This window comes from Microcebus murinus, chromosome 24, assembly GCF_040939455.1.
Source record: "Microcebus murinus isolate Inina chromosome 24, M.murinus_Inina_mat1.0, whole genome shotgun sequence".
Taxonomy (NCBI): domain Eukaryota; kingdom Metazoa; phylum Chordata; class Mammalia; order Primates; family Cheirogaleidae; genus Microcebus; species Microcebus murinus.
The window spans coordinates 28,874,728-28,893,590 of NC_134127.1; the positions used below are offsets into that span (position 1 = coordinate 28,874,728).

Below are 18,863 nucleotides of genomic sequence, written 5' to 3' on the forward strand. Positions count from 1 at the left end.
CCACAGTTGACTATGAACTACAAAGCAAAACCTTGGATGAAGGGGAACTACTGTATACATATACTTAATCAAAAATGTATCATTAATGCTTTCTGTTGTTGGAAACAGATTGTAAACAATTTATAGACTGTATTATAAATTTCTCAGTTTTAACACAAATTTCAAAATAATTTTGAATCACTTTATCAAGCAAACACCTAAGATGATGCCAGATGCAACAGAACAGCTGACGTTTCTTACAATCATTGGGACTCAGACTTTTCACCAAAATAATTAGGCATCAGGCTTAATCGTGTTTCATTCTTGAAGGCTCAGTTCACCTGCAATATATTTTGTCATTTATTTTTATTCTGTCTGTCTTTTTAAAAAATCAATTTAGGGTTGAATTCTGTTCCAACAGGCAAACAAACAAAAAGGTCTTGAAGGCAAGGGTCACTGAAACACTCTTTTCCCTGTGCGCTGCCCACGCCCACAGTCAGTGTTTGTGATGGAATGCTCCAAGAAGTTGAACAGGTTTTCAGTAAATATTTTCCATCTATCACTGTTGGGTTGATGGTTCTCCTTGTTTTTGTAGTTGAATTGCTATTCCAGAGGAATGACTCCTTCTAGTGTGACTTGTTCCATTATTAATCTCCTCGAAAGGTGCAGCTGGAAAAAGTCCTTGGAAATTCAGCCTCGTCAGTGCATTTTGGTGAAACTGGGATCCACAAAGGTTAAACGACTTGTTCGAGATTACGTGTAGCGGAAAAATTTTAAGCTTTCCTAAAGAGTGCAGCTTCCTATCAAGTATTTTCCCTGGGAGGTGGCCCCAGGCACAGCTGCTAAATTGGTGGAGTTAGTCTCTTCCCCGCGACTCCCTGTTCCCAAGACGGCCACCACAAGTGACCCCAATTCGGAGCTTGCCTGGGGCTTCCGCTAGGAGCTGCCTCCTCCGAGGCCTCCGTTCCCGGGCAGCATCCATTTTCACTGAGCTCTTTGGTCACAGAAGTGGAAACTCACTCAACAACCTTAAAAGATAAGGGGCCATTCTACTAAGTGAAGTATCTCAAGAATGGAAAAACAAGCACCACCTGTACTCACCAGCAAATTGGTATGAACTGATCAGCACCTCAGTGGACATATAGGAGTAACATTTATTGGGTGTCAGGAGGGTGGGAGGGGGCAGGAGGGGATGGGCATATACAACCAAACAAGTAAGATGTGCAACATTTGGGGGATGGACACACTTGAAGCTCTTACTCAAGGGGGGAAGGGGCACAGGCAATATAGGTAACCTTAACACTTGCACCCTCATAATACGCTAAAATAAAAATAAATAAATTATAAAAAAGCAGCCAGGAAAAATAAATAAGGGGGTGCCATGTGAACTGGCATAGTTTGTCCAAAACAAATTCCAGGACTGTACGTTCTGCCCACCTCCTGCCACTGCTCTTTAAACATCTGCTGAGTTCATGAAGAGGGAAGGGTTTGGAACTGGTTGTCTGGTTTCAAATCTCAACTGGTTCACTTATGGCAGATTAATCAACTGCTCTAAGCCTTAGTTCCCTCATTTACAAAACAGGAATAAGGATGGAGACTTAATAACAGGTGGTGAGAAATATATGAAACGCTGCACGTCTAAAACATGAATACTCAATTTGTTCTATGATAGGAATATCTTTATTAGTGATCATCTGACCCCACCTGTCTACCCTGCACATATAAATTTTGTGCTTCATAATGTCTACCCAGTCCTAATTTCCACTTCCTCGATGTTTGCTGGCCTCCTGGTACAGAGTCAAATTCCTAACTTGCTTCCCTACATCTTTTCAGCTCCAGCCTTCGTTCCTAAAGTTCACATCACTTTCACAATCTTATTTTAAATTGTCAAGAGTTGAAATCAAACCAGCGCAGCCCCATTGGCCGCGCTGGGTCAGACTTCGGCCCTGAGCTGCCCACCCATAGCAGGGCATACTTCCGCGTCCTCAGAAGAGACCACACCCGGCAGCCATCGCGATCAACGCATCTGGAGGAGAATGCCCCGCCCTCGCCAAGACACCCGGCACTTCTCCCTACGCTAGACCGTATTTCCACTGAGACTGACTGTTCCTTCCTCTCCTCCTTCCAAGGGAAGCATTCAGGAACACTCCATTTATTTAGAGAAATACGTAAGGGTGGAATGAAAGGTTTCACTTTGGAATGATGGAAATATTTTGGAGCTAGAGGTGGTGGCTACACAACATTGCAAATGTTCTCAATGCCATTGAACTGTTCGCTTTAAAGTGGTCAATTTTATGTTACTCGACACTTTTTCAAAGATAGACTATATGACAAGAAAACTAGACCATCCCATGTATTCTCATCTGAAAAAAAAAAAAAAAAAAAAAACAACAACAAAAAACTACTCCTCTTCTAAGTGAAGCTGTGCCTGTGGCTGGCAAAGGCTGTGGTAGACACAGCTGCCTGTGGGGAAGGGAAACATCTCTCCTCCACCCTCAAAGGTTCTGGGGCTGGCCCTGAGTCAAACTGACAGGAGACAGATTAACAGGAGAAAAGCATGCGTATTTTCTTTGATAGTTTTACATGCATAAGGGAACCATCATAGGAAAAATGAAGACCCAAAAAATGATTAGGACCAAAAGAGCTTATTTACCTTTTTAAACAAAGAACAATAAATTTGTGGAGAAGCAACAACAACAACAAAATAGACAAGACAAGACAAGAAAAGAGAAAAGGCATTCAAGTTTCTAGGAGCAATAAATCATGGACCAGCGACCACATGGGGAAGCTAAGGGGAGATAATTGTTGTTCTAGTAGGTTTGTTTGCACAGATGTATGTTGTCATCGACTTCCGGCATCCAGCGTGGAGAATGTTCTCCTCCTTCTGGTACAGGGAGGCCACCTGTTCCATGGCAGTCTTGCGACCTGCTCTTAGGCAGAATGGGGAGGTCAGAGAACCTTGGCTGTACCTGCTGCTTCTCAAGTGCCTTTTTTCTTTTGAGACAGAGTCTCACTCTGTTGCCCAGACTAGAGTGAGTGCCATGGCGTCAGCCTCGCTCACAGCAAGCTCAAACTCCTGGGCTCAAGCAATCCTCCTGCCTCAGCCTCCCAAGTAGCTGGGACTACAGGCATACGCCACCATGCCCGGCTAATTTTTTCTACATATATTAGTTGGCCAATTAATTTCTTTCTATTTATAGTAGAGACGGGGTCTTGCTCTTGCTCAGGCTGGTTTCAAACTCCTGACCTCAAGCAATCCTCCTGCCTCGGCCTCCCAGAGTGCTAGGATTACAGGCGTGAGCCACCGCGCCCGGCCTCAAGTGCTTTGAGCTCAAGATAATCGATATGCCAAAGTGGTGCATTTAGTGTAGCATGATTGGAACTCCTTCACACACAAAATGTCATAGCATCCAAGCTTGATTTATCAATAGCTTTTCCACATTTAAGGAACAAGTGGAGTGTTTTACATGCCTGGATAAGCCGCTGTTGACGCCATGCCCCCTCCACCTGCCTGAGAACCTCCTGCACCTTCCTGAGCTGCTGCTGAACTTGACAGGGAAATCCCCACCCCGGGACCCCATGGCTGAACTCGCTACTGATTGGGTGTTAAGCTTGTTGCGATTGGATGCTTTTTGAATTCCACCAAGGGTATAAAACTGGAGGAGAACAAGGAAGCCGTGCTCAGAATTTGGTGGCGTGCCCCTCTGAGCCCGCCGGCAGAATAAAGGCTGATTCTCGACCCTCTGTGTGCTGCTGGGTTCTTTCCCTGGTCAGTTGCTGTTATACTTGCCGAAACAAGCTGACAGCCTCCCTGCTGGGCTCCCTCTTCCCTATGCTTCCCTCTGTCCCTGGGGAGCTCGCTCAGCACAGACGGGCAATGGGGGCCAGGGATGTCAAGCCCCTTCAAGCACAGAGACACAGGGATGGGGCACATCTCCCCTCAGGGTTCATTCCACGCTGTGTCCCTGATAGAGTTCCAAGTCTCAGGTGCCCAAAGCAGTGTTCATTCATCAATGAATTCTTTTCCCTTTCTTGTTCCATTTTTTCCCATTTCCCTTCTTTTGGTTCCCAGGATCATTCCTAAATCAAGTGAAGGCACCCAAGTCCTTGTTTCAGCATCACCTTTTTGATGGAGCCAAAGTTAAATCAGTGCCTTCTCTCACATAAGCCCCACAGTAGCCTTAGGATGTCAATATGCATATTAGACCTTTTTGTATAGAACAGGAGAGTCATAGAAAATGTGAGGGATCTGCCCAAGGACCTACAGTTATTATGTGGCAGAAGCAAAATTTAATATCCATCTGTGTGACGCCCAAGCTCATATTCATAAACCCAGCACTGTATTTTGCATAAGTGTACCTAGTTATGATATTTTCTGTCCTGGTTGGGAGAAAGACTGTTACCATTTTACAGCCTCTAATAAAATAATGGACCTAGATAATCGTCATCCATGCTCCTAAAGCCACAACAACAGAAGTTCAGAGCATATGTATGGAGTGTTCTTGTGAAAACATCAAACCTGCGTCTCCTCAAGGCTTTACCTTACTTACAATTCACAAGACATTTAAAGGACAGAGAAGTATATTAACGAACCCTGCAATCACATGATTAGCAAAATCTAGGGGCAAGAATTTCTATAAAATGCATTTTGGCCCATTTTTGTTTAGTGAATGAATTTTATAGCAGAGGGAGAGAAGAAATGGAAAGAATCTATAGGATTTTGAAAGATACTTTTGAGAGACACATCAACCAATTAGGATATCTATACTTTATTTGCATCTTGCATGGACAGTTAGCCAGCATTATAAAATGAGATAATTGGAGAAATTTCAATCCCCACCGGATATTTGCTGATGTAAAGAGATTATTGTGAGTTTGTTTATGTACGAAAATGGCATTGTGGTTATTTATTTTTAAAAGAGTTTTAACCTTTTAGAAATGCATACCGAAATATTTATGGACTTATTTATGCATTTATGGTCTGGGATGTGCAGGAAAATAACCTTGGTTGAGAGGGAAGTATGGAAGGATATGGTGGAGGGGGGAAAAGCTATGATAATTATTGCAGTTGAGTGACGGGATATGTGATTCAATACACTTTTATCTGTAATTTTGTATATGTTTGAAATAAATTTTCCACACTAAAAAGGTTTTTTAAAAAAGAAACCTTTAGAAAGATGGCACTCTGAAGCAGTAAATTATTCTACCTATTATAATGGCTAAAAGCACTTTCTCTTATCATCTCCAACATATTTTTCTTAATATCTGGCATAAGATGAATTGTGTTGTTTTTGAAGATGTCATAATATTAGGCTGAGAGTTTCACCTCTGAGTGACACTTCCAGCTCTGCTCTTGTCTGCCTGGAGCTGGAAGTGAGCTTCTGGGTCTGTAAAATAGGATATGTATATGCCTTTTGGTGAGGTTAGGAAATGCTGGTGAAGGCCAGTCCTTTAGAAGGAATGCTAAGCTTTTTGGAGGAAGGGTGCCAGGAAGGAGCAGCACATGTAGGTACTGAAAGCGTGTGGAGTGCAGGGCTGGTGGTCGCACCGCTGTCCTGTAACCCCTCCCGCTAACCTGGGCACCAGCCAGCTAAGGGATAGAAGCTCTGGAAGCCACCAGGGGCATTATTCTTTGCTCCAAAAGCACAGAGGTTTGCTTTCTCAGTGCTTGGTGGTGACTGGGAAAATAGCAAATAAATCCACCCATTAAATTTCCTGGGATCCTGAGAAATCTGCCCCAGGCCTGCACGTTTATCCACAAAGAGAAATAGCTGAGGCAGGGGTGGTCTGTGCAAGGGGGTCCACGAGATGGAGACAGGTTTCTCCTCTGGCATCTAACATTCAAGGTTGCCAAACATATTACTGGGGGAAGCCTCCTTATCTGCTTATCTCAAATCACAATGTCAGGGGATGGGATTGCTGGGAGCTGTCAAGAGGTTCCCATTGTCTCCTTCTAAGTAGTTACTTTTGCAAATGGGAAAGTGCTGTTGGGCTCTGGAAGGGCCAGGGATGGAAGTGAGAGGGAATGGAATGTTCCAGATTCTTGTGCAGAAGTGCTTGCAGGCCTGGACCAAGACCTTCTCTGCTCTGAACTTTTACTTTCTATTATTATTTATCCATTCTTCTGGGGTTTCTTTTAGTATTTTATTTTATTTAGATCCCCCTTACCTATCATGTTTTATTTTATTTTTAATTGACAAATAATAATTGTATATCTTTTGGGGGGCACATTGTGATATCTTCATATGTGTATACATCATGGAATCATCAAATCGTGCTACTTAACATATCCATCACCTCAAATACATATTGTTTCTTTCTGGTGAGAACATTTAAAATCCTCTGAACCTTGATGGAAAATGTGATATAGATCTGGGAGAAGGGCTTTGGAAAAGGGGTGTCCAGTCTTCAGATACCCCCTCTTGGGTCCCACCACTTCCCCTGAATGGCTTTCATCAATTCCTCCCATCCAACAGGTTGTCATGACGTCATATATATGATTTCTCTTCTGACACTCATTTAATTCATGTAGTACCCATCTATCCAGCTTTACTTTACCTTGCAGATGTTTCAGATGGTCTGATATTGTTGGAATAGTAACATGAAACCTTGCTGCTAATTCATGCGCAGGTTGAGATGGATTCGCTTCCACTACAGCTTCCAGCTCATCATTATCCACCTTGGTCTCAGGTCACGCACATGGCTCATTTTCAAGATTAAAATCACCAGAATGGAATTTCTCAAACCATCAACGTGTTGGTGCGTTCATTAGCCACATCCTTCCCAAACACTTCATTCATATTTTGAGCTGTCTGTGCTGCATTGGTTCCACAAAGAAACTCATATTCGAAAATAACATGAATTTTTGACTTATCCATGGTTTCATAAAAATTGCTTTAAATTTTTTTGAAATATAATCACAAGCCAAAATATGTAATTGCAAGACTGAGGATGTACCTACACAATAAAAATAAAACAAGAAGTGCCAAAGTGAAATGTCAGAGATATCAACTGTCCAACTTAGTCTTTAAGGAAATTGGACATTTCATACACAATAACCTATAGTAATTTAAGTGGCAATAAGAAGTACCAATTTCATTCACTGTAGTTTGTTGGTCTTTCTTTCCAGTAAAAATGGTGTTCCATGAAAAATCAGCTAGTTCATCCTGAAATCCAGAAACTTCACAAGTATTTCTCCCCAAGACAAGCATAGTACCTTGGTGTGCAGCCAAAGTGTTTTACAAGTACTTCCCATTTCATCTAGCAGAATAATAAAAGGGCACCCACTAAAGGGTTGATTTAATAGAAGTAATTGTTCGTATTGCTTTGTCCTTGGCATGCTCAGGCAAACTTAAGCATCATGATGCATGCATTGACTGCCGGCCCGTTTGCTAATTGCTAATCTCCCTGTGTACTGCTGATGCACCTGCCATTGCCTTTGTGCAAGGAAACAAGCAAATGATGTCTTAGTGTGACTGTGAAACAGTTTTAATTGGACAGATGCCCCGAGGGCTCTTGGAGACCTCAGGCATCCGTATTACCCTTGGAGAACCATTGCCAAGGTATCTCTCTCTATGGTACTGCCTCTCCGTGGGATCTGCAGGCTATGATTTCCCAATTCACAGCTCTGGTCTAGTCCCTCGTGTGCCAGACTCAGGTACCCAGGCACTCAGTTCCCCATCTACTGCCAACCAATCCACAACCGTCTGATGTGTCTGTACAACCTCACCCTTTCTCGTTTGGCACGTAACTGTAACTCTGTATGGCGGATTTGTCTTCCAGCTGTTTAGAATGTAGACCAAAGTTTAAAAAAAATTATATTTTATATAACAATTTAATTAGAAAACCTAACCTAAAAGAACTTTTGTTCATGATGTGAAATCCAGTCCCCCTGCCCCCCCCAAAACCCCAAAAGCTATTCCAGGGCAATTTATAGAACATTGTGCTTCAATGTTCATATTTCATGCTTGGACAGAACAGTTGAACAGTTTTTCTGATGGGAACTTTTCCCACAAGAGTCCTTTGTAAGGTGAGTTATTAATGACAATATTGTGGGGAGAGTGGGCAGAGGTAAGAAGGGTTATAGATCAGAGCAAAGCAAACAGATAAGACAGCAGCTTCTCCTCAGGAGCGAATGGTTTTACCTCTGACTCCGGCTAGGGCACGTACTTCCTCGTATTTAATGATGATTAGCAGTTTCATCAGTAAGTTGATTTCTTAGCTACTGTGGTTTCAAACTGCCAAAGTGATCTTCATTTTCATCTTGGCATTTATGAAAGTTCAATGCTGTTATCTTTATTTGCCTTCAAGCGTTTGCATCCCAGAATTGAAGATACCTACATTCTCATCCCTTGCAACTCTTCTCTTAAGTTATTGATGCATCTCTACTTGTAAAACATATGGTAACCCCATTGCCCTTACACTGGCTTTGGGAGGGTTTTGGTGATGTCAGGAGTGAGGAAGGAGGAAGGTGCCTGGTGCACCTGTGGGCAGGTGTATGTACCTGTGTCCTCCCCCACAGAACATTGGCTTCCCAACAGTGCTCTCCATTCTCTGCTATTTCCTTCAGGTAGTACCTCTCAGGAAATTCCCTGGAATTAATTTCTCAAAGATGGCTTATGACAGTGGCTCATGGAGAGATACATTTTATTATTCCCATGTAAAGATTTTACAATTCTGTCCCTTTATTTTTCACCACATTAACTTTGATTTAATATGTCATTTAATGAAACTAATGAAGCTTCTCCAAAAGCATTGGGGGAGAAACAGCAAACTAATGGTATTTACAAACTAGGAATAATTAAAGTAAAAAGGGGAAAAGAAGGAAAACGTTTGAGCCAAAAATACCATCATAATTTAGAAATGAAAAGATTCTCGGCATGTACGTCTCCTTGTGCCATGTGCTGGGATTCGCTCGGTGGCCTTGTCGGCAGCCTATACCACAGTGAGGAACTTGGCCCCGTGAGGGCCAGTCAACATCTTGGTGCTCCGTGATGCAGCCCTGCTCAGTTGTCTCCCAGGACTGGTCAGGAAAAGCTGGGCTCGAGATGATGTCGAGTCAGTTTCCTCCCGCCCTACCTGCAACCCAGGTAGGGCAACCCAGTTTCCGGCCGCCCTACCTGCACACACCCACTCGCATGCCCTTGCAGTCCAGACCCGGGGTGCACTGCTGCTCACAAAAGGAGAAAAATGGGGGGATTTGGAAGTTTCCCAAACAAAGTCACATACGTCTGAAAATCGAGCAGAGGCCAGAGAAAGAAATGGGTGTTTTAGCACAGCCCGGCCCTCCGTGATTCCAAAGGCACGACTGTCCGGCAATCACATCTCCTGGAGCCGCTGCGAACAGCTCTGGAGGCTTTGAGACTTTGCTGTGCTCAATAGACCTCCCAGGGCTCGTTTACATGCCTGTCGCCAGGTAGCCTTTGAGCTTCCCCGAGTCACAGGAGAGAAACGTGCTGTTACTCTTTTTCGTGAGAGAATAAAGACTTTTTGGCCACCAAATACTGTGAGCTTTCTCCTGCTGTGAGTTGTCATTCCTGTCTGAGAGGGCCAGACCCCAGTGAATGCAATACGCTGGTTAGGGGCAACAAAAGGTGATGGTAGCAGAAAAGAAATGGTTGTTGTTGAATGTTGTGTTAACTGGTCTGAAAGGACACAGGCGTTACGAGGCAGTGCTTTCCCAAACAGCTTACACCGCGAGGTGGCTCTGGGTGAGCAGCGTCTGCTATTCCCATAAGGAGGAGAGGCAGAAGTGGTCCCAGGCATTGCCAAAGGGATGCTCTGGCAGCTTCTCTTCACTCTCTCTCTCTCTCCTCCCTGTCTTCCAGAAACGTTATTGGTTTATTGAATGACAAGCACCTGCCTGTTGGGATTGAAGATGACAAAAGACATGGCCCTAATCCCTTAGGGACAGTCCTCAGGGAGTTTACATTTTCGTCCCCAGCCCCCTGCGTGCGGTGACCTTCAAGGGCAGAATCTGGGGGAGGAGTTGCAATCATACTCTACCTTGAACACAGTCAGGGCTTGCAAAGTTTTCTCTTTCGTACGACTCTACCACTTCAGTCTGCATGACCTCTGTTAATTGTTTGACCTCCTTGTTACTCGCTTGTTTTCCTGCCAGTGATTGTAGTGATAGCATTCATCTTGCAACGTTTGGAGGAATTAAATGGGGTGTATACAGAGCATTTTTGCATGGTATCAAACACATAATTTTTAAAAAATTATTACTGTTATCAATAATACAATAATGGTAACGTCGTGTTAGATATTTACCATACTTCTATCGGCTATGTGACCAGTGGACTTACATGGGAAGTTTAATGCAGCAATAAATAAAAAGCACCAGATGGCAACACGCAGCCTGGTCAAGGAGGAGCAGCCAGTGAATTAGGAGGAAAACCAAGAGAGGGAAACTGAGGACGTCCTAGAAGCCAAGGGCAGAAACGGAGGAAGTGGTGACAGTATCGTAGTGCAGAAGGGGACAGGGAACCGACCAAGCGATTAGCAACGGGGAGGTTCGGCTGACCAGAGTCCAGAGCGACTGGGGAGAGATGCACCTAGGAACCGCTGCTTTGGCGAGTGCCCACCTGCACAGGGGTAAAGAGATGGCGGCAGCCGTGCGAGGAGGGTGGATCTGAGACATCTCTGTGTGTCTGCTTGCATGCCTGCGTGCCTTTACAAAACACATATATTTGCTTTGTCTTGATTTATTAAGATGCAAAGGAACACCATCTTTGTATAATAATTGGGTTAATCAAGCAAAAAAAGAAAAGAAAGTGATTATGCACAAGCGGGAAAAATGACAGAGCCATGTTTTCGAGGTGAGGAGTTCGGTGCAGGTCTGGACGCGCGGGCGCTGGGCGGCAGTGGCAGCATCACGCACGTTGAGAGCCGCCGTGGGGCGTGTGTGTGCGTGTGTGTGCGTGTCAGTGTTTACTGAGTGTCAGCGTGAATTGCACACCAATAATAAACAGAGGTGTGACATTGGGCCCATACTTAGGAATTTAACGAGTGTCGGGTTGTTTTAACATGGATGTACTTTGATAGTTTTAAAAAATTTAAATGTGTTTAAAATACAAGGTGATCTGAATTTTGATGACCCTTCATTAATATAACACACAATAAAATTCAATGCACAAAAGTTAAACAATTGGGGATATGCAGTCGGATCTGCTAAGGAAGCAACTGTATATGTTGAAGGCAATTCTAAATTCTATTTGAAAGCAATTCATAAAAGATTATGAAGCAAATGCTCCTAGGGAAAAAAAGTGAGTTCCGTGATAAGTAAATAATCAAAATTCCTTGAAGTGTATTACATTCAAAACATTAATTTTTTTCTTAAAATGAAAACTATTGACAATAGTCTTTGAGATAATTCAAAAAAAGTTTAGTTTTTATTTTCCAATAATAAAGGAGACAGAAAACGGTCCAAAATAAACCATGAGCCATACAAAAATCTGAATAATGTCATTTTCCCCGATATAAGAATAAGCTAACATAGATAATGACACTTTAAACAAATCATATTTGCGGTGATAATATAAAAGGAAAACATAAATATCAAAAAATTAGTAGCTTATGGAAGGTAATTGCTTACTTATCAAATTTAATGTGAAGCTATTGATTAAATAATTGTAAGACAAGTTAGAGAACCAAGGAAATTTCTGGAACAAAAACGTTTCTAACAATAAGAGAGCTCAATAGATTCATTTACATATATTATATCCTTATATTTTATATTACATATCTAATATATAGAGCTGCATATTTTATTACACACACACACATCTCTAGAGCGAGCCCTTGTGATTCTGAGGATTTCCAAGGATTTCACTATTATTGTCATCAATAGCAGTGAACATCATTTTGGTGTGCCGCTTAAATGGAATTCGTTAGCTTGGCAAGGCATTGGTAAAATTATGATAATCCTCTGAGTTAAAGTCTAATCAACAGGGTTTAAATTTGTAACCCATTTATTTCAAACCCTGAATTCTTCAAATTCGTTGGTAGTTGGTCTATGTACATCAAACAGTTTCCTCTGTGGTTTGTGAGGTTTCTCAGTGGCTTCCATCCTCATATTCAGTAAAGTGAATTTATTTGAAACAATGTTGCCTTTTATTTGTTTGTGTGGGATTATCGGAGCCCCCATCATAGGTGAAGCTATCTTTCAGACGCAGGGAGGTCCCAGGGTGATAGGAGCAGAAGACAGGACGTGGTTTCCTGAGAGAGGTCTTAGGAGCACAGTGGACCTCGAGGAAGGTCCCATCTGGCTGATGCACTAAAAAGAATAGTGAAAGCCCCATGTCGTTCGGTATAGCAACGGTTTCCTCAAATCTTCAACCACCCAAGCAGGCCCCTTTGAAGCTAACCACTGAGAGACTATAGAAGATGATGCAGAAAAAAGGGAGGGAAAAATAAATGAAAAAAAACTATATATATATAGTTTATATATATGTTTTTATATATATATAAACATATATATATAAACTATATATATAATATATAACATATATATCATTTATGTTTTTTTTATCTTATGTATAGCTATGACTGTGATTTTCTACCATTAAACTGAATGTTTCCCGTGTAAATTTCCATCTTCCTGAATGTTGTTATAAGAAAGGGGATTGGTCATACATATTTGAGGTTTGTGTTTGTTTGTTTGGGGATTTTTATTTATTTATTTATTTATTTTTACCACATATGCTTGTTTATTTGTGGTGAGAACACTTAAAATCAACTCTTAGCAATTTTCAAACCCACCATGCCTGGTCGGCAACTGCAGTTACTATGTCACGCCGCAGGTGCCTCCTGTCCAACTGAGACTGTGTATCCTTTGACCAGCTTCCCCCCAGCTCCCAACCCCAGCCCCTGGTGGCCACAATCTATTTGAAATTGTTGAATCTGAATTGCTGAGGAATTATCTTAGCCAAGATAGACCAGGAGTCTCAGTCTCCAACTTTACCATTGTATTGAGGGCCCCTTTCTGCCTACAGAACAAAACTAATGAACAGAAAACGAAACAAAATAGACTCAAAACCCAAACCAGATAACTCTGTTGAGACACGAAGCTTGAAGGCCAAGCCTAGCTGCAGAGGTGATGATTTAGCAGCCCGTGATTAGAAACAAGAATTAGCATTTTTGTCAATCACAAGGGCTTTTTATCGTTCATCCTAAGTTTTGACAATAAATGGCTAAACATTTGGATTCGTGGGAAAGTGCAGGTTATTGGAGGAATTTGCCGTGGGTGACTTATCTTTCGCCTGTGTTTCTGCAGCTACGAGTTCTATCTGCTTCTCTCTCTCTCTCTCTCTCTCTCTCTCTCTCTCTCTCTCTCCTTTCTTTGCAAATGGAAATCTCTCTGCCCAGCTCTGAGGGAAATTGGAGGAAGGGGGAGGAGGGAGAGAATCTGGATAGAGGAAAAGAAGAGCCCTAGAGGGGTGAGGAAAGCAAAGAGCCAGACACTGGTGGAGTGAGGACACACACGCCACCTTCCCTTTCTGTACAACCTTGCCAGGAATCAGAGCTGTCTTATTAATAAGAAAGCGTAATAACTTAAAACAAATTAGAGCTCAGTGGAACAGATAGTCTACAGCAGTATAACACCATCTCATTGAAAAGTGATAAATATATAAATAAAAATATCTCAGGTGGAAATTTAGCTTTGGAGAGCTCCAAACACTTGTTTGCAAAATTGTGGAATGTACTAGCTCATCAGACTCTCAGATAGGTCCTGTGTGTTGAGACACCTTTATCACCCCCCCCCGAGGCTACTTGCTCAGTTTTCCTTTTTATTTTCTGAGTGGATTGAGTTCTGCTTGTTTTATCTGTTTGTGTTGGGTGACATTTGCTTTGAATTTCATGTTCTTTATCATCTCCCATTGATTCTCCTGTTTGTTATTTATTGTGCATCCATTGCCGCTTTCCCGAGTGACCCCGAGATAAAGTTATTTCAGCACCAGAAAGTGTGGACGGTGGCGGACACACATCAGGACATCTGCCATTTCAAATCAGACCGTTAGTCTGGGAGATCTTACGGGGAGAGCCCAGCGTGCCGCCAACAGGACTGCGGCAGCAGCGAGCAGATTCTAGATCTCAGTTCCCTTCTCTGTGTTGTTTATTGCCGCAGCACCGAGATACGGGTGAGAGAAAACGAGGTGAAGAGTCAGCAGAGAGAGAAGAAAAATGCCGGGTGCCTGCCTTGGGCTTGTGTGCGCGTCGGTCTCTGAGTGTACTCCGGGCGCAGGATGCTCAGAGGAGCTGCCTTTGGGGTCCCCACCCAGGAGGGAGGTCCGACAGAGCCTCAGGCGCCGCGGGGAGGTTGGAGCTGCAGGCCCAGGTGCAAGTGGCCTCCCTCTTTGGTCTTGTTTCCAGAAGGACCCTGGTGAGGCAGCTGTATGTGGCTGAGCACAGTCCTCCCCGTCTCTCCTTGGGAGGCATCTGCCTGGCCCCTTCCCCCCCTTGTGAGTAGAGTCAACGCTGGGATCCCGAGTTTGAGTTATGGCTCCGACCGTGAGGATCTATTGAGCCAAGCGACTACACTGGGCTTATTTCCTGACTCCCAAGCCACACTGTTGGGAGGAGTGCTCCAACGTTTATAAATTCCCTGCACACTTATTTCTCCCTGTCAACCCAATAAAATGCACAGGAAAAGCACCCGTGTCAGTCTGTGTGGGAGGCTGTAACACCACGTCCTAGACCGGGTGATCCGTACATAGTCGAAATGTATGTCATGTATAGCAACACTTATTTTTATTTTTTAAAGATTGGAAAGCTGAGATCTATGATATTTAAGTGGTTTGTCAGGTTATGTAGCTAGTATAATGGTGATAGGATTTTCAATCTAAGGCCAGGCACCTTTGATAATGACAATAAAAAAGAATAACTGTAACCCCCAGACCCTGCTAACCGTATAGGACCATCAAATAGGGGAGATCATGTGAACAAGAACATTTTGAAAAATAACCTGAGCTTCCAGATCAGCTGTCCCAGCAGCCGTAGCAAGGCCATCCCAGGGTCTTGGCTTGAGGAAAAGCCCCAGGTTAGGGACAGCCCCCAGAGGTCCAGGTGCCCCCAGGGTAGCTCAGCTATACCGCAGGTGCCACCACCCAGTCCTCCTCACCTGGCAGCAGCTGTGTCCAGGTCACTCCTGACCTGTCAAACGCCAGCCTCTGCCCTTCCGAAGCTTCTCTATGAATCCTCTCCTCTGGGGAAGTTTTCTGCAGTGGAGCCGGGGGTGGAGGGAGTGAGAAGCCAAGGAGTTGCTTTTTTTCTTTGAATTTAAAGTTTGCTTTCTATTTTTCTTTTCTTTTTTTTTTTCCATTCTTGGGATACTTCACTTAATAGAATGGGTTCCAGCTCTAGCCAGGAAAATACAAGAGGTGCTGTATTACTGTTGTTTCTGGTAGCTGAATAGTATTCCATGGTATGCATATACCACATTGTATTAATCCACTCATGTATTGACGGGCACTTGGGTTGTTTCCACATCTTTGCAATTGTGAATTGTGCTGCTATGAACATTCAAGTGCAGGTGTCTTTTTCATAGAGTGACTTTTGTTCTTTTGGGTAGATGCCCAGTAATGAGATTGCTGGATCAAATGGTAGAAATAAGCGCCACATGTACTCACCAGAAAATTGGTATTAACTGATCAACACCTAAGTGGACATATAGGAATAGCATCTATCGGGTGTCGGGCAGGTGGGGGGGGGAAGGGATGGGTATATACAGACATAATGAGCGTGATGTGCACCAACTAGGGGATGGACATGATTGAAGCTCTGACTTGAAGGGGGAGTGGGGGAAAGGGAAATATATGTATCCTTAACATTTTTACCCCCATAATATGCTGAAAAAAATAAATTTAAAAAAATAAAAAAATAAAAAATAAAGTTTGCATCCTATAAAGGATATAGGAAATGAGAGTGAATCAGATTTCATTCTGTTACATCAGAAAGAAAAGCTAAATTAAAAGTAATAATAGCTTACCCTTTCACTTTAGTGACAATCAGATGATTTTGTGCCTACTTGTTCACACTTATGTCGTAATAATCCATGCGTTTAATCTGACCATGGCTCAAAGGAGTGTTTCCTGCTCTAATGCATTCAGAGCTCTGATTTGGGATTCCCGAAGCTCATCTGCCTCCCAGGCAGCCCGGGCAAGAGGAGGCTGAGCCCTCGCTCTGAGCCAGCGCTGGGCTGGGGCTGAGAGTGGGCTTTGTCTGGGGTCCCATGTTCTTGTGCTGAAATAGTTCCATTCCACCAACAACGTGTGTTTGACTGCGTGGCTCTGCTTATGCATGAATTTTTAAAAGTTAATGTGTTGAAATATTTTTTGGAGTTTGGGGACGATTTTAAAAAATTAAAATGAACTGTATACCCTAGAAACATAAAAAAAATAAGAATAAAAAGGTATGTCATGAATGCATAAAATATATGTAGATGCTAGTCTATGTATTAAGTGACTGTGTCAACCAGGAGCCTGTTAGTTCTTGAGTCTTTAGGGAGACAGAAGTTAAAAGTGCAGATTTTCTAATTTGCAGGGAGCAGAAAACAGTGCCCTGACCCCCACATTGCTCAAGGGACAACTGTATCTGCTTTATTTGTACAAATCTCCTTACGTGTGTATGTGTGTGTAAATACAAAGAGTTTATTATAAGGGATTGGCTCACATGCCCATGGGGCTGGCAGGAACCAGGCAGTGCAGGGAGAGAGCCGGCCTGCTGGAGGCCCATGAGGCCACGCTCCAGTGCAAGCCCCTCGCGCAGGAAGACACCTGTCCTCAGGGGAGCGTCAGCGCTTGTGGTCTAGCCAGGCGTTCAGCTGATTAGACACGGCCCACCACACAGGGGAGGGCCCCCAGCCTCGCCCCATTTGCTCACGTAAATGTTATCTCGGCACCCTCACGGAACGCCCAGACCATATCTGACCAAATATCAGGGTGCCTTGTGGCCCAGTCAAGCTGACACATAGAACTCACCATCTCATCGGTTTTGCAGGTGCACTGATAGGCTCAGAGCTAAGTAACTCACTCAGGCGGTGTAGCCACCAAGTCCTGGGCACAGGTTTGAACCCGCCTCCACCTGCTGGCAGCGACTCTCGGTCCAGTCCCGTCTGTGGACACCAGACATGTCTCCGTTGTGCACTTAATAAAGCCAAGTGTAAGATTTCTTAGAGAATCAGATCATGTTCTATTGTCTTGCCACAAAATGCCCCCCCCGCTTTGTTTTTTCTGGAAGCGAGCAGAAAAGTGGGGCTTCTTAAAATGTTTAATACAGGGCCAAGAAAAATCAAGACACTTATTTGAATCCGAGAAGTACGATGTCACACACCAACACCCTCCGTGCCTTTTGCGTTGCTTGCAGCGCGTGAGGGTCTGCTCTGGAAGGACCGTGGTCTGAGGCTGTGTCCACCGCACTCCTGCTCCATCCAGGTCTGCTGGACTCTAGCTGATGACATGCATATATGAATACATGAATGAGCAAATGGTACTGTTTATCTGAAAATTTTCATGAGGATAGCGGATTTAGAAAACGCTATAGTCGCTATGCATAAACAGAGAGAGCAATCTGCCCGGACTCTTTGGTGAGATGATATTAAGGATTTGTGGAATCTGGCATAGGTTCAACTGCAGCGCACGTTACTTCTAGCTTCTGACATGCTTATCAGAAGGTACGATCTTGCTGCTTGATAGCCCCGTATTAATTATTCACAAGCTCATTTACTTCATTTTCTTTGCATCATTAGCCTTTTAGAGCATGTCCCATTTTCAGGGATCAGTAGGAGAGTGGTTATGATGGGAAACGCGACGAGCATAAAAGGTTATTTTGTGATCTATCCAGGTTTCACCTGCTAATAATGGCTTTATTTTGTTTCTTCCAGTGAAAAAGGCAATTGAGTTGAAGTCGAGAGGCGTCAAGATGCTCCCCGGCAAGGACGGCAGCCATAAAAACTCCGTCTGTGAGTTCTCTTTCTCTCTGTATGGGGATTGATGCATCCATTAAAGGGGGGAGGAGAGGAGAGAAGGGGACAGTAAAGGAGAAGTAATTTTATAAACTGCTTTTCCCACTTCATCTCTTTTATCTCTTCCATGTGCAAAAGTGCTTTCCTGGAGGAAGGGCATGTGCTGGCTTCACACTTCTGGGTAGGAATGTCATGTGGATTCCACCTGCCAAGCACGCCTCGAACCTGTCTCCCCCTCTGCCCTCTGGGCCCTTGTCTGAGGCTGGGCGTTGCATATGTCTCTCTTAGATCAGTGCCACGCTGTCAGGCGTTTTGATGCCGGTCAGTCTCCACGCTAGTATGCAGAGCCCACCGCACGCACACCAGGCTGATCTTTGGAAAGCAGAAGTCTGGTCTTGCGGTTTGTCTATGAGAATGTTCTCGGTCACCTGCTGCCTGAAGAATGAAATGGCTTTAGGGCAGTGTCTGCGTCCCCCCAAAGAGAGAGCGAGGTCTGAAGGCACATTCCAGAGCACCAAGCGCGTTCAGGTCTGCCGTGCCGGGCGCCCCATGTTCTGTCCTGGCTCCCCGTGGGGCCGTGGCCGAGAACGGCTGCACGTGGACGTTACCTGCGTTCTTTCCGCCAGACCCGCCATGGAGATCCACACTATTGACATCACAATTTTGTCACGTATCTGCAGGTGGTGAGATATGAGTGCCTTCAGAGGGGTCCTTATTCTTTTCCCAGCCACCCAATAAACTTTAGTCTCTACATTTCAGCTTCATCCCGAGAGCTGGGTTTCTCTTCCAAACCAGCCCTTGATATTCCAGACTAAATCCAAGCATGCAGTCTCTCTTGCACAAGTTATGTGCTTGTCCCTCCAGTGAAGGGTTTTGCTGTGGACAATAAAAAAATTTTCATGATGAAAGTCCAGCGTGGGGT

At 43.8% G+C, this 18,863-nt stretch overlaps 1 protein-coding gene across 2 annotated transcripts in view; it reads left to right on the forward strand.

Moving 5' to 3' along the window:
* Positions 1 to 18,863, forward strand: part of CSMD1 (CUB and Sushi multiple domains 1) — a 1,569,742-nt gene that overhangs the window by 1,059,541 nt on the left and 491,338 nt on the right. For both annotated transcript variants that reach the window (XM_020282735.2, XM_075997279.1), the window contains exon 7: positions 17,861 to 17,938. In XM_020282735.2, coding sequence (XP_020138324.2) covers positions 17,861 to 17,938 — 78 coding nt within the window. The remainder of the gene's footprint in view (positions 1 to 17,860; positions 17,939 to 18,863) is intronic.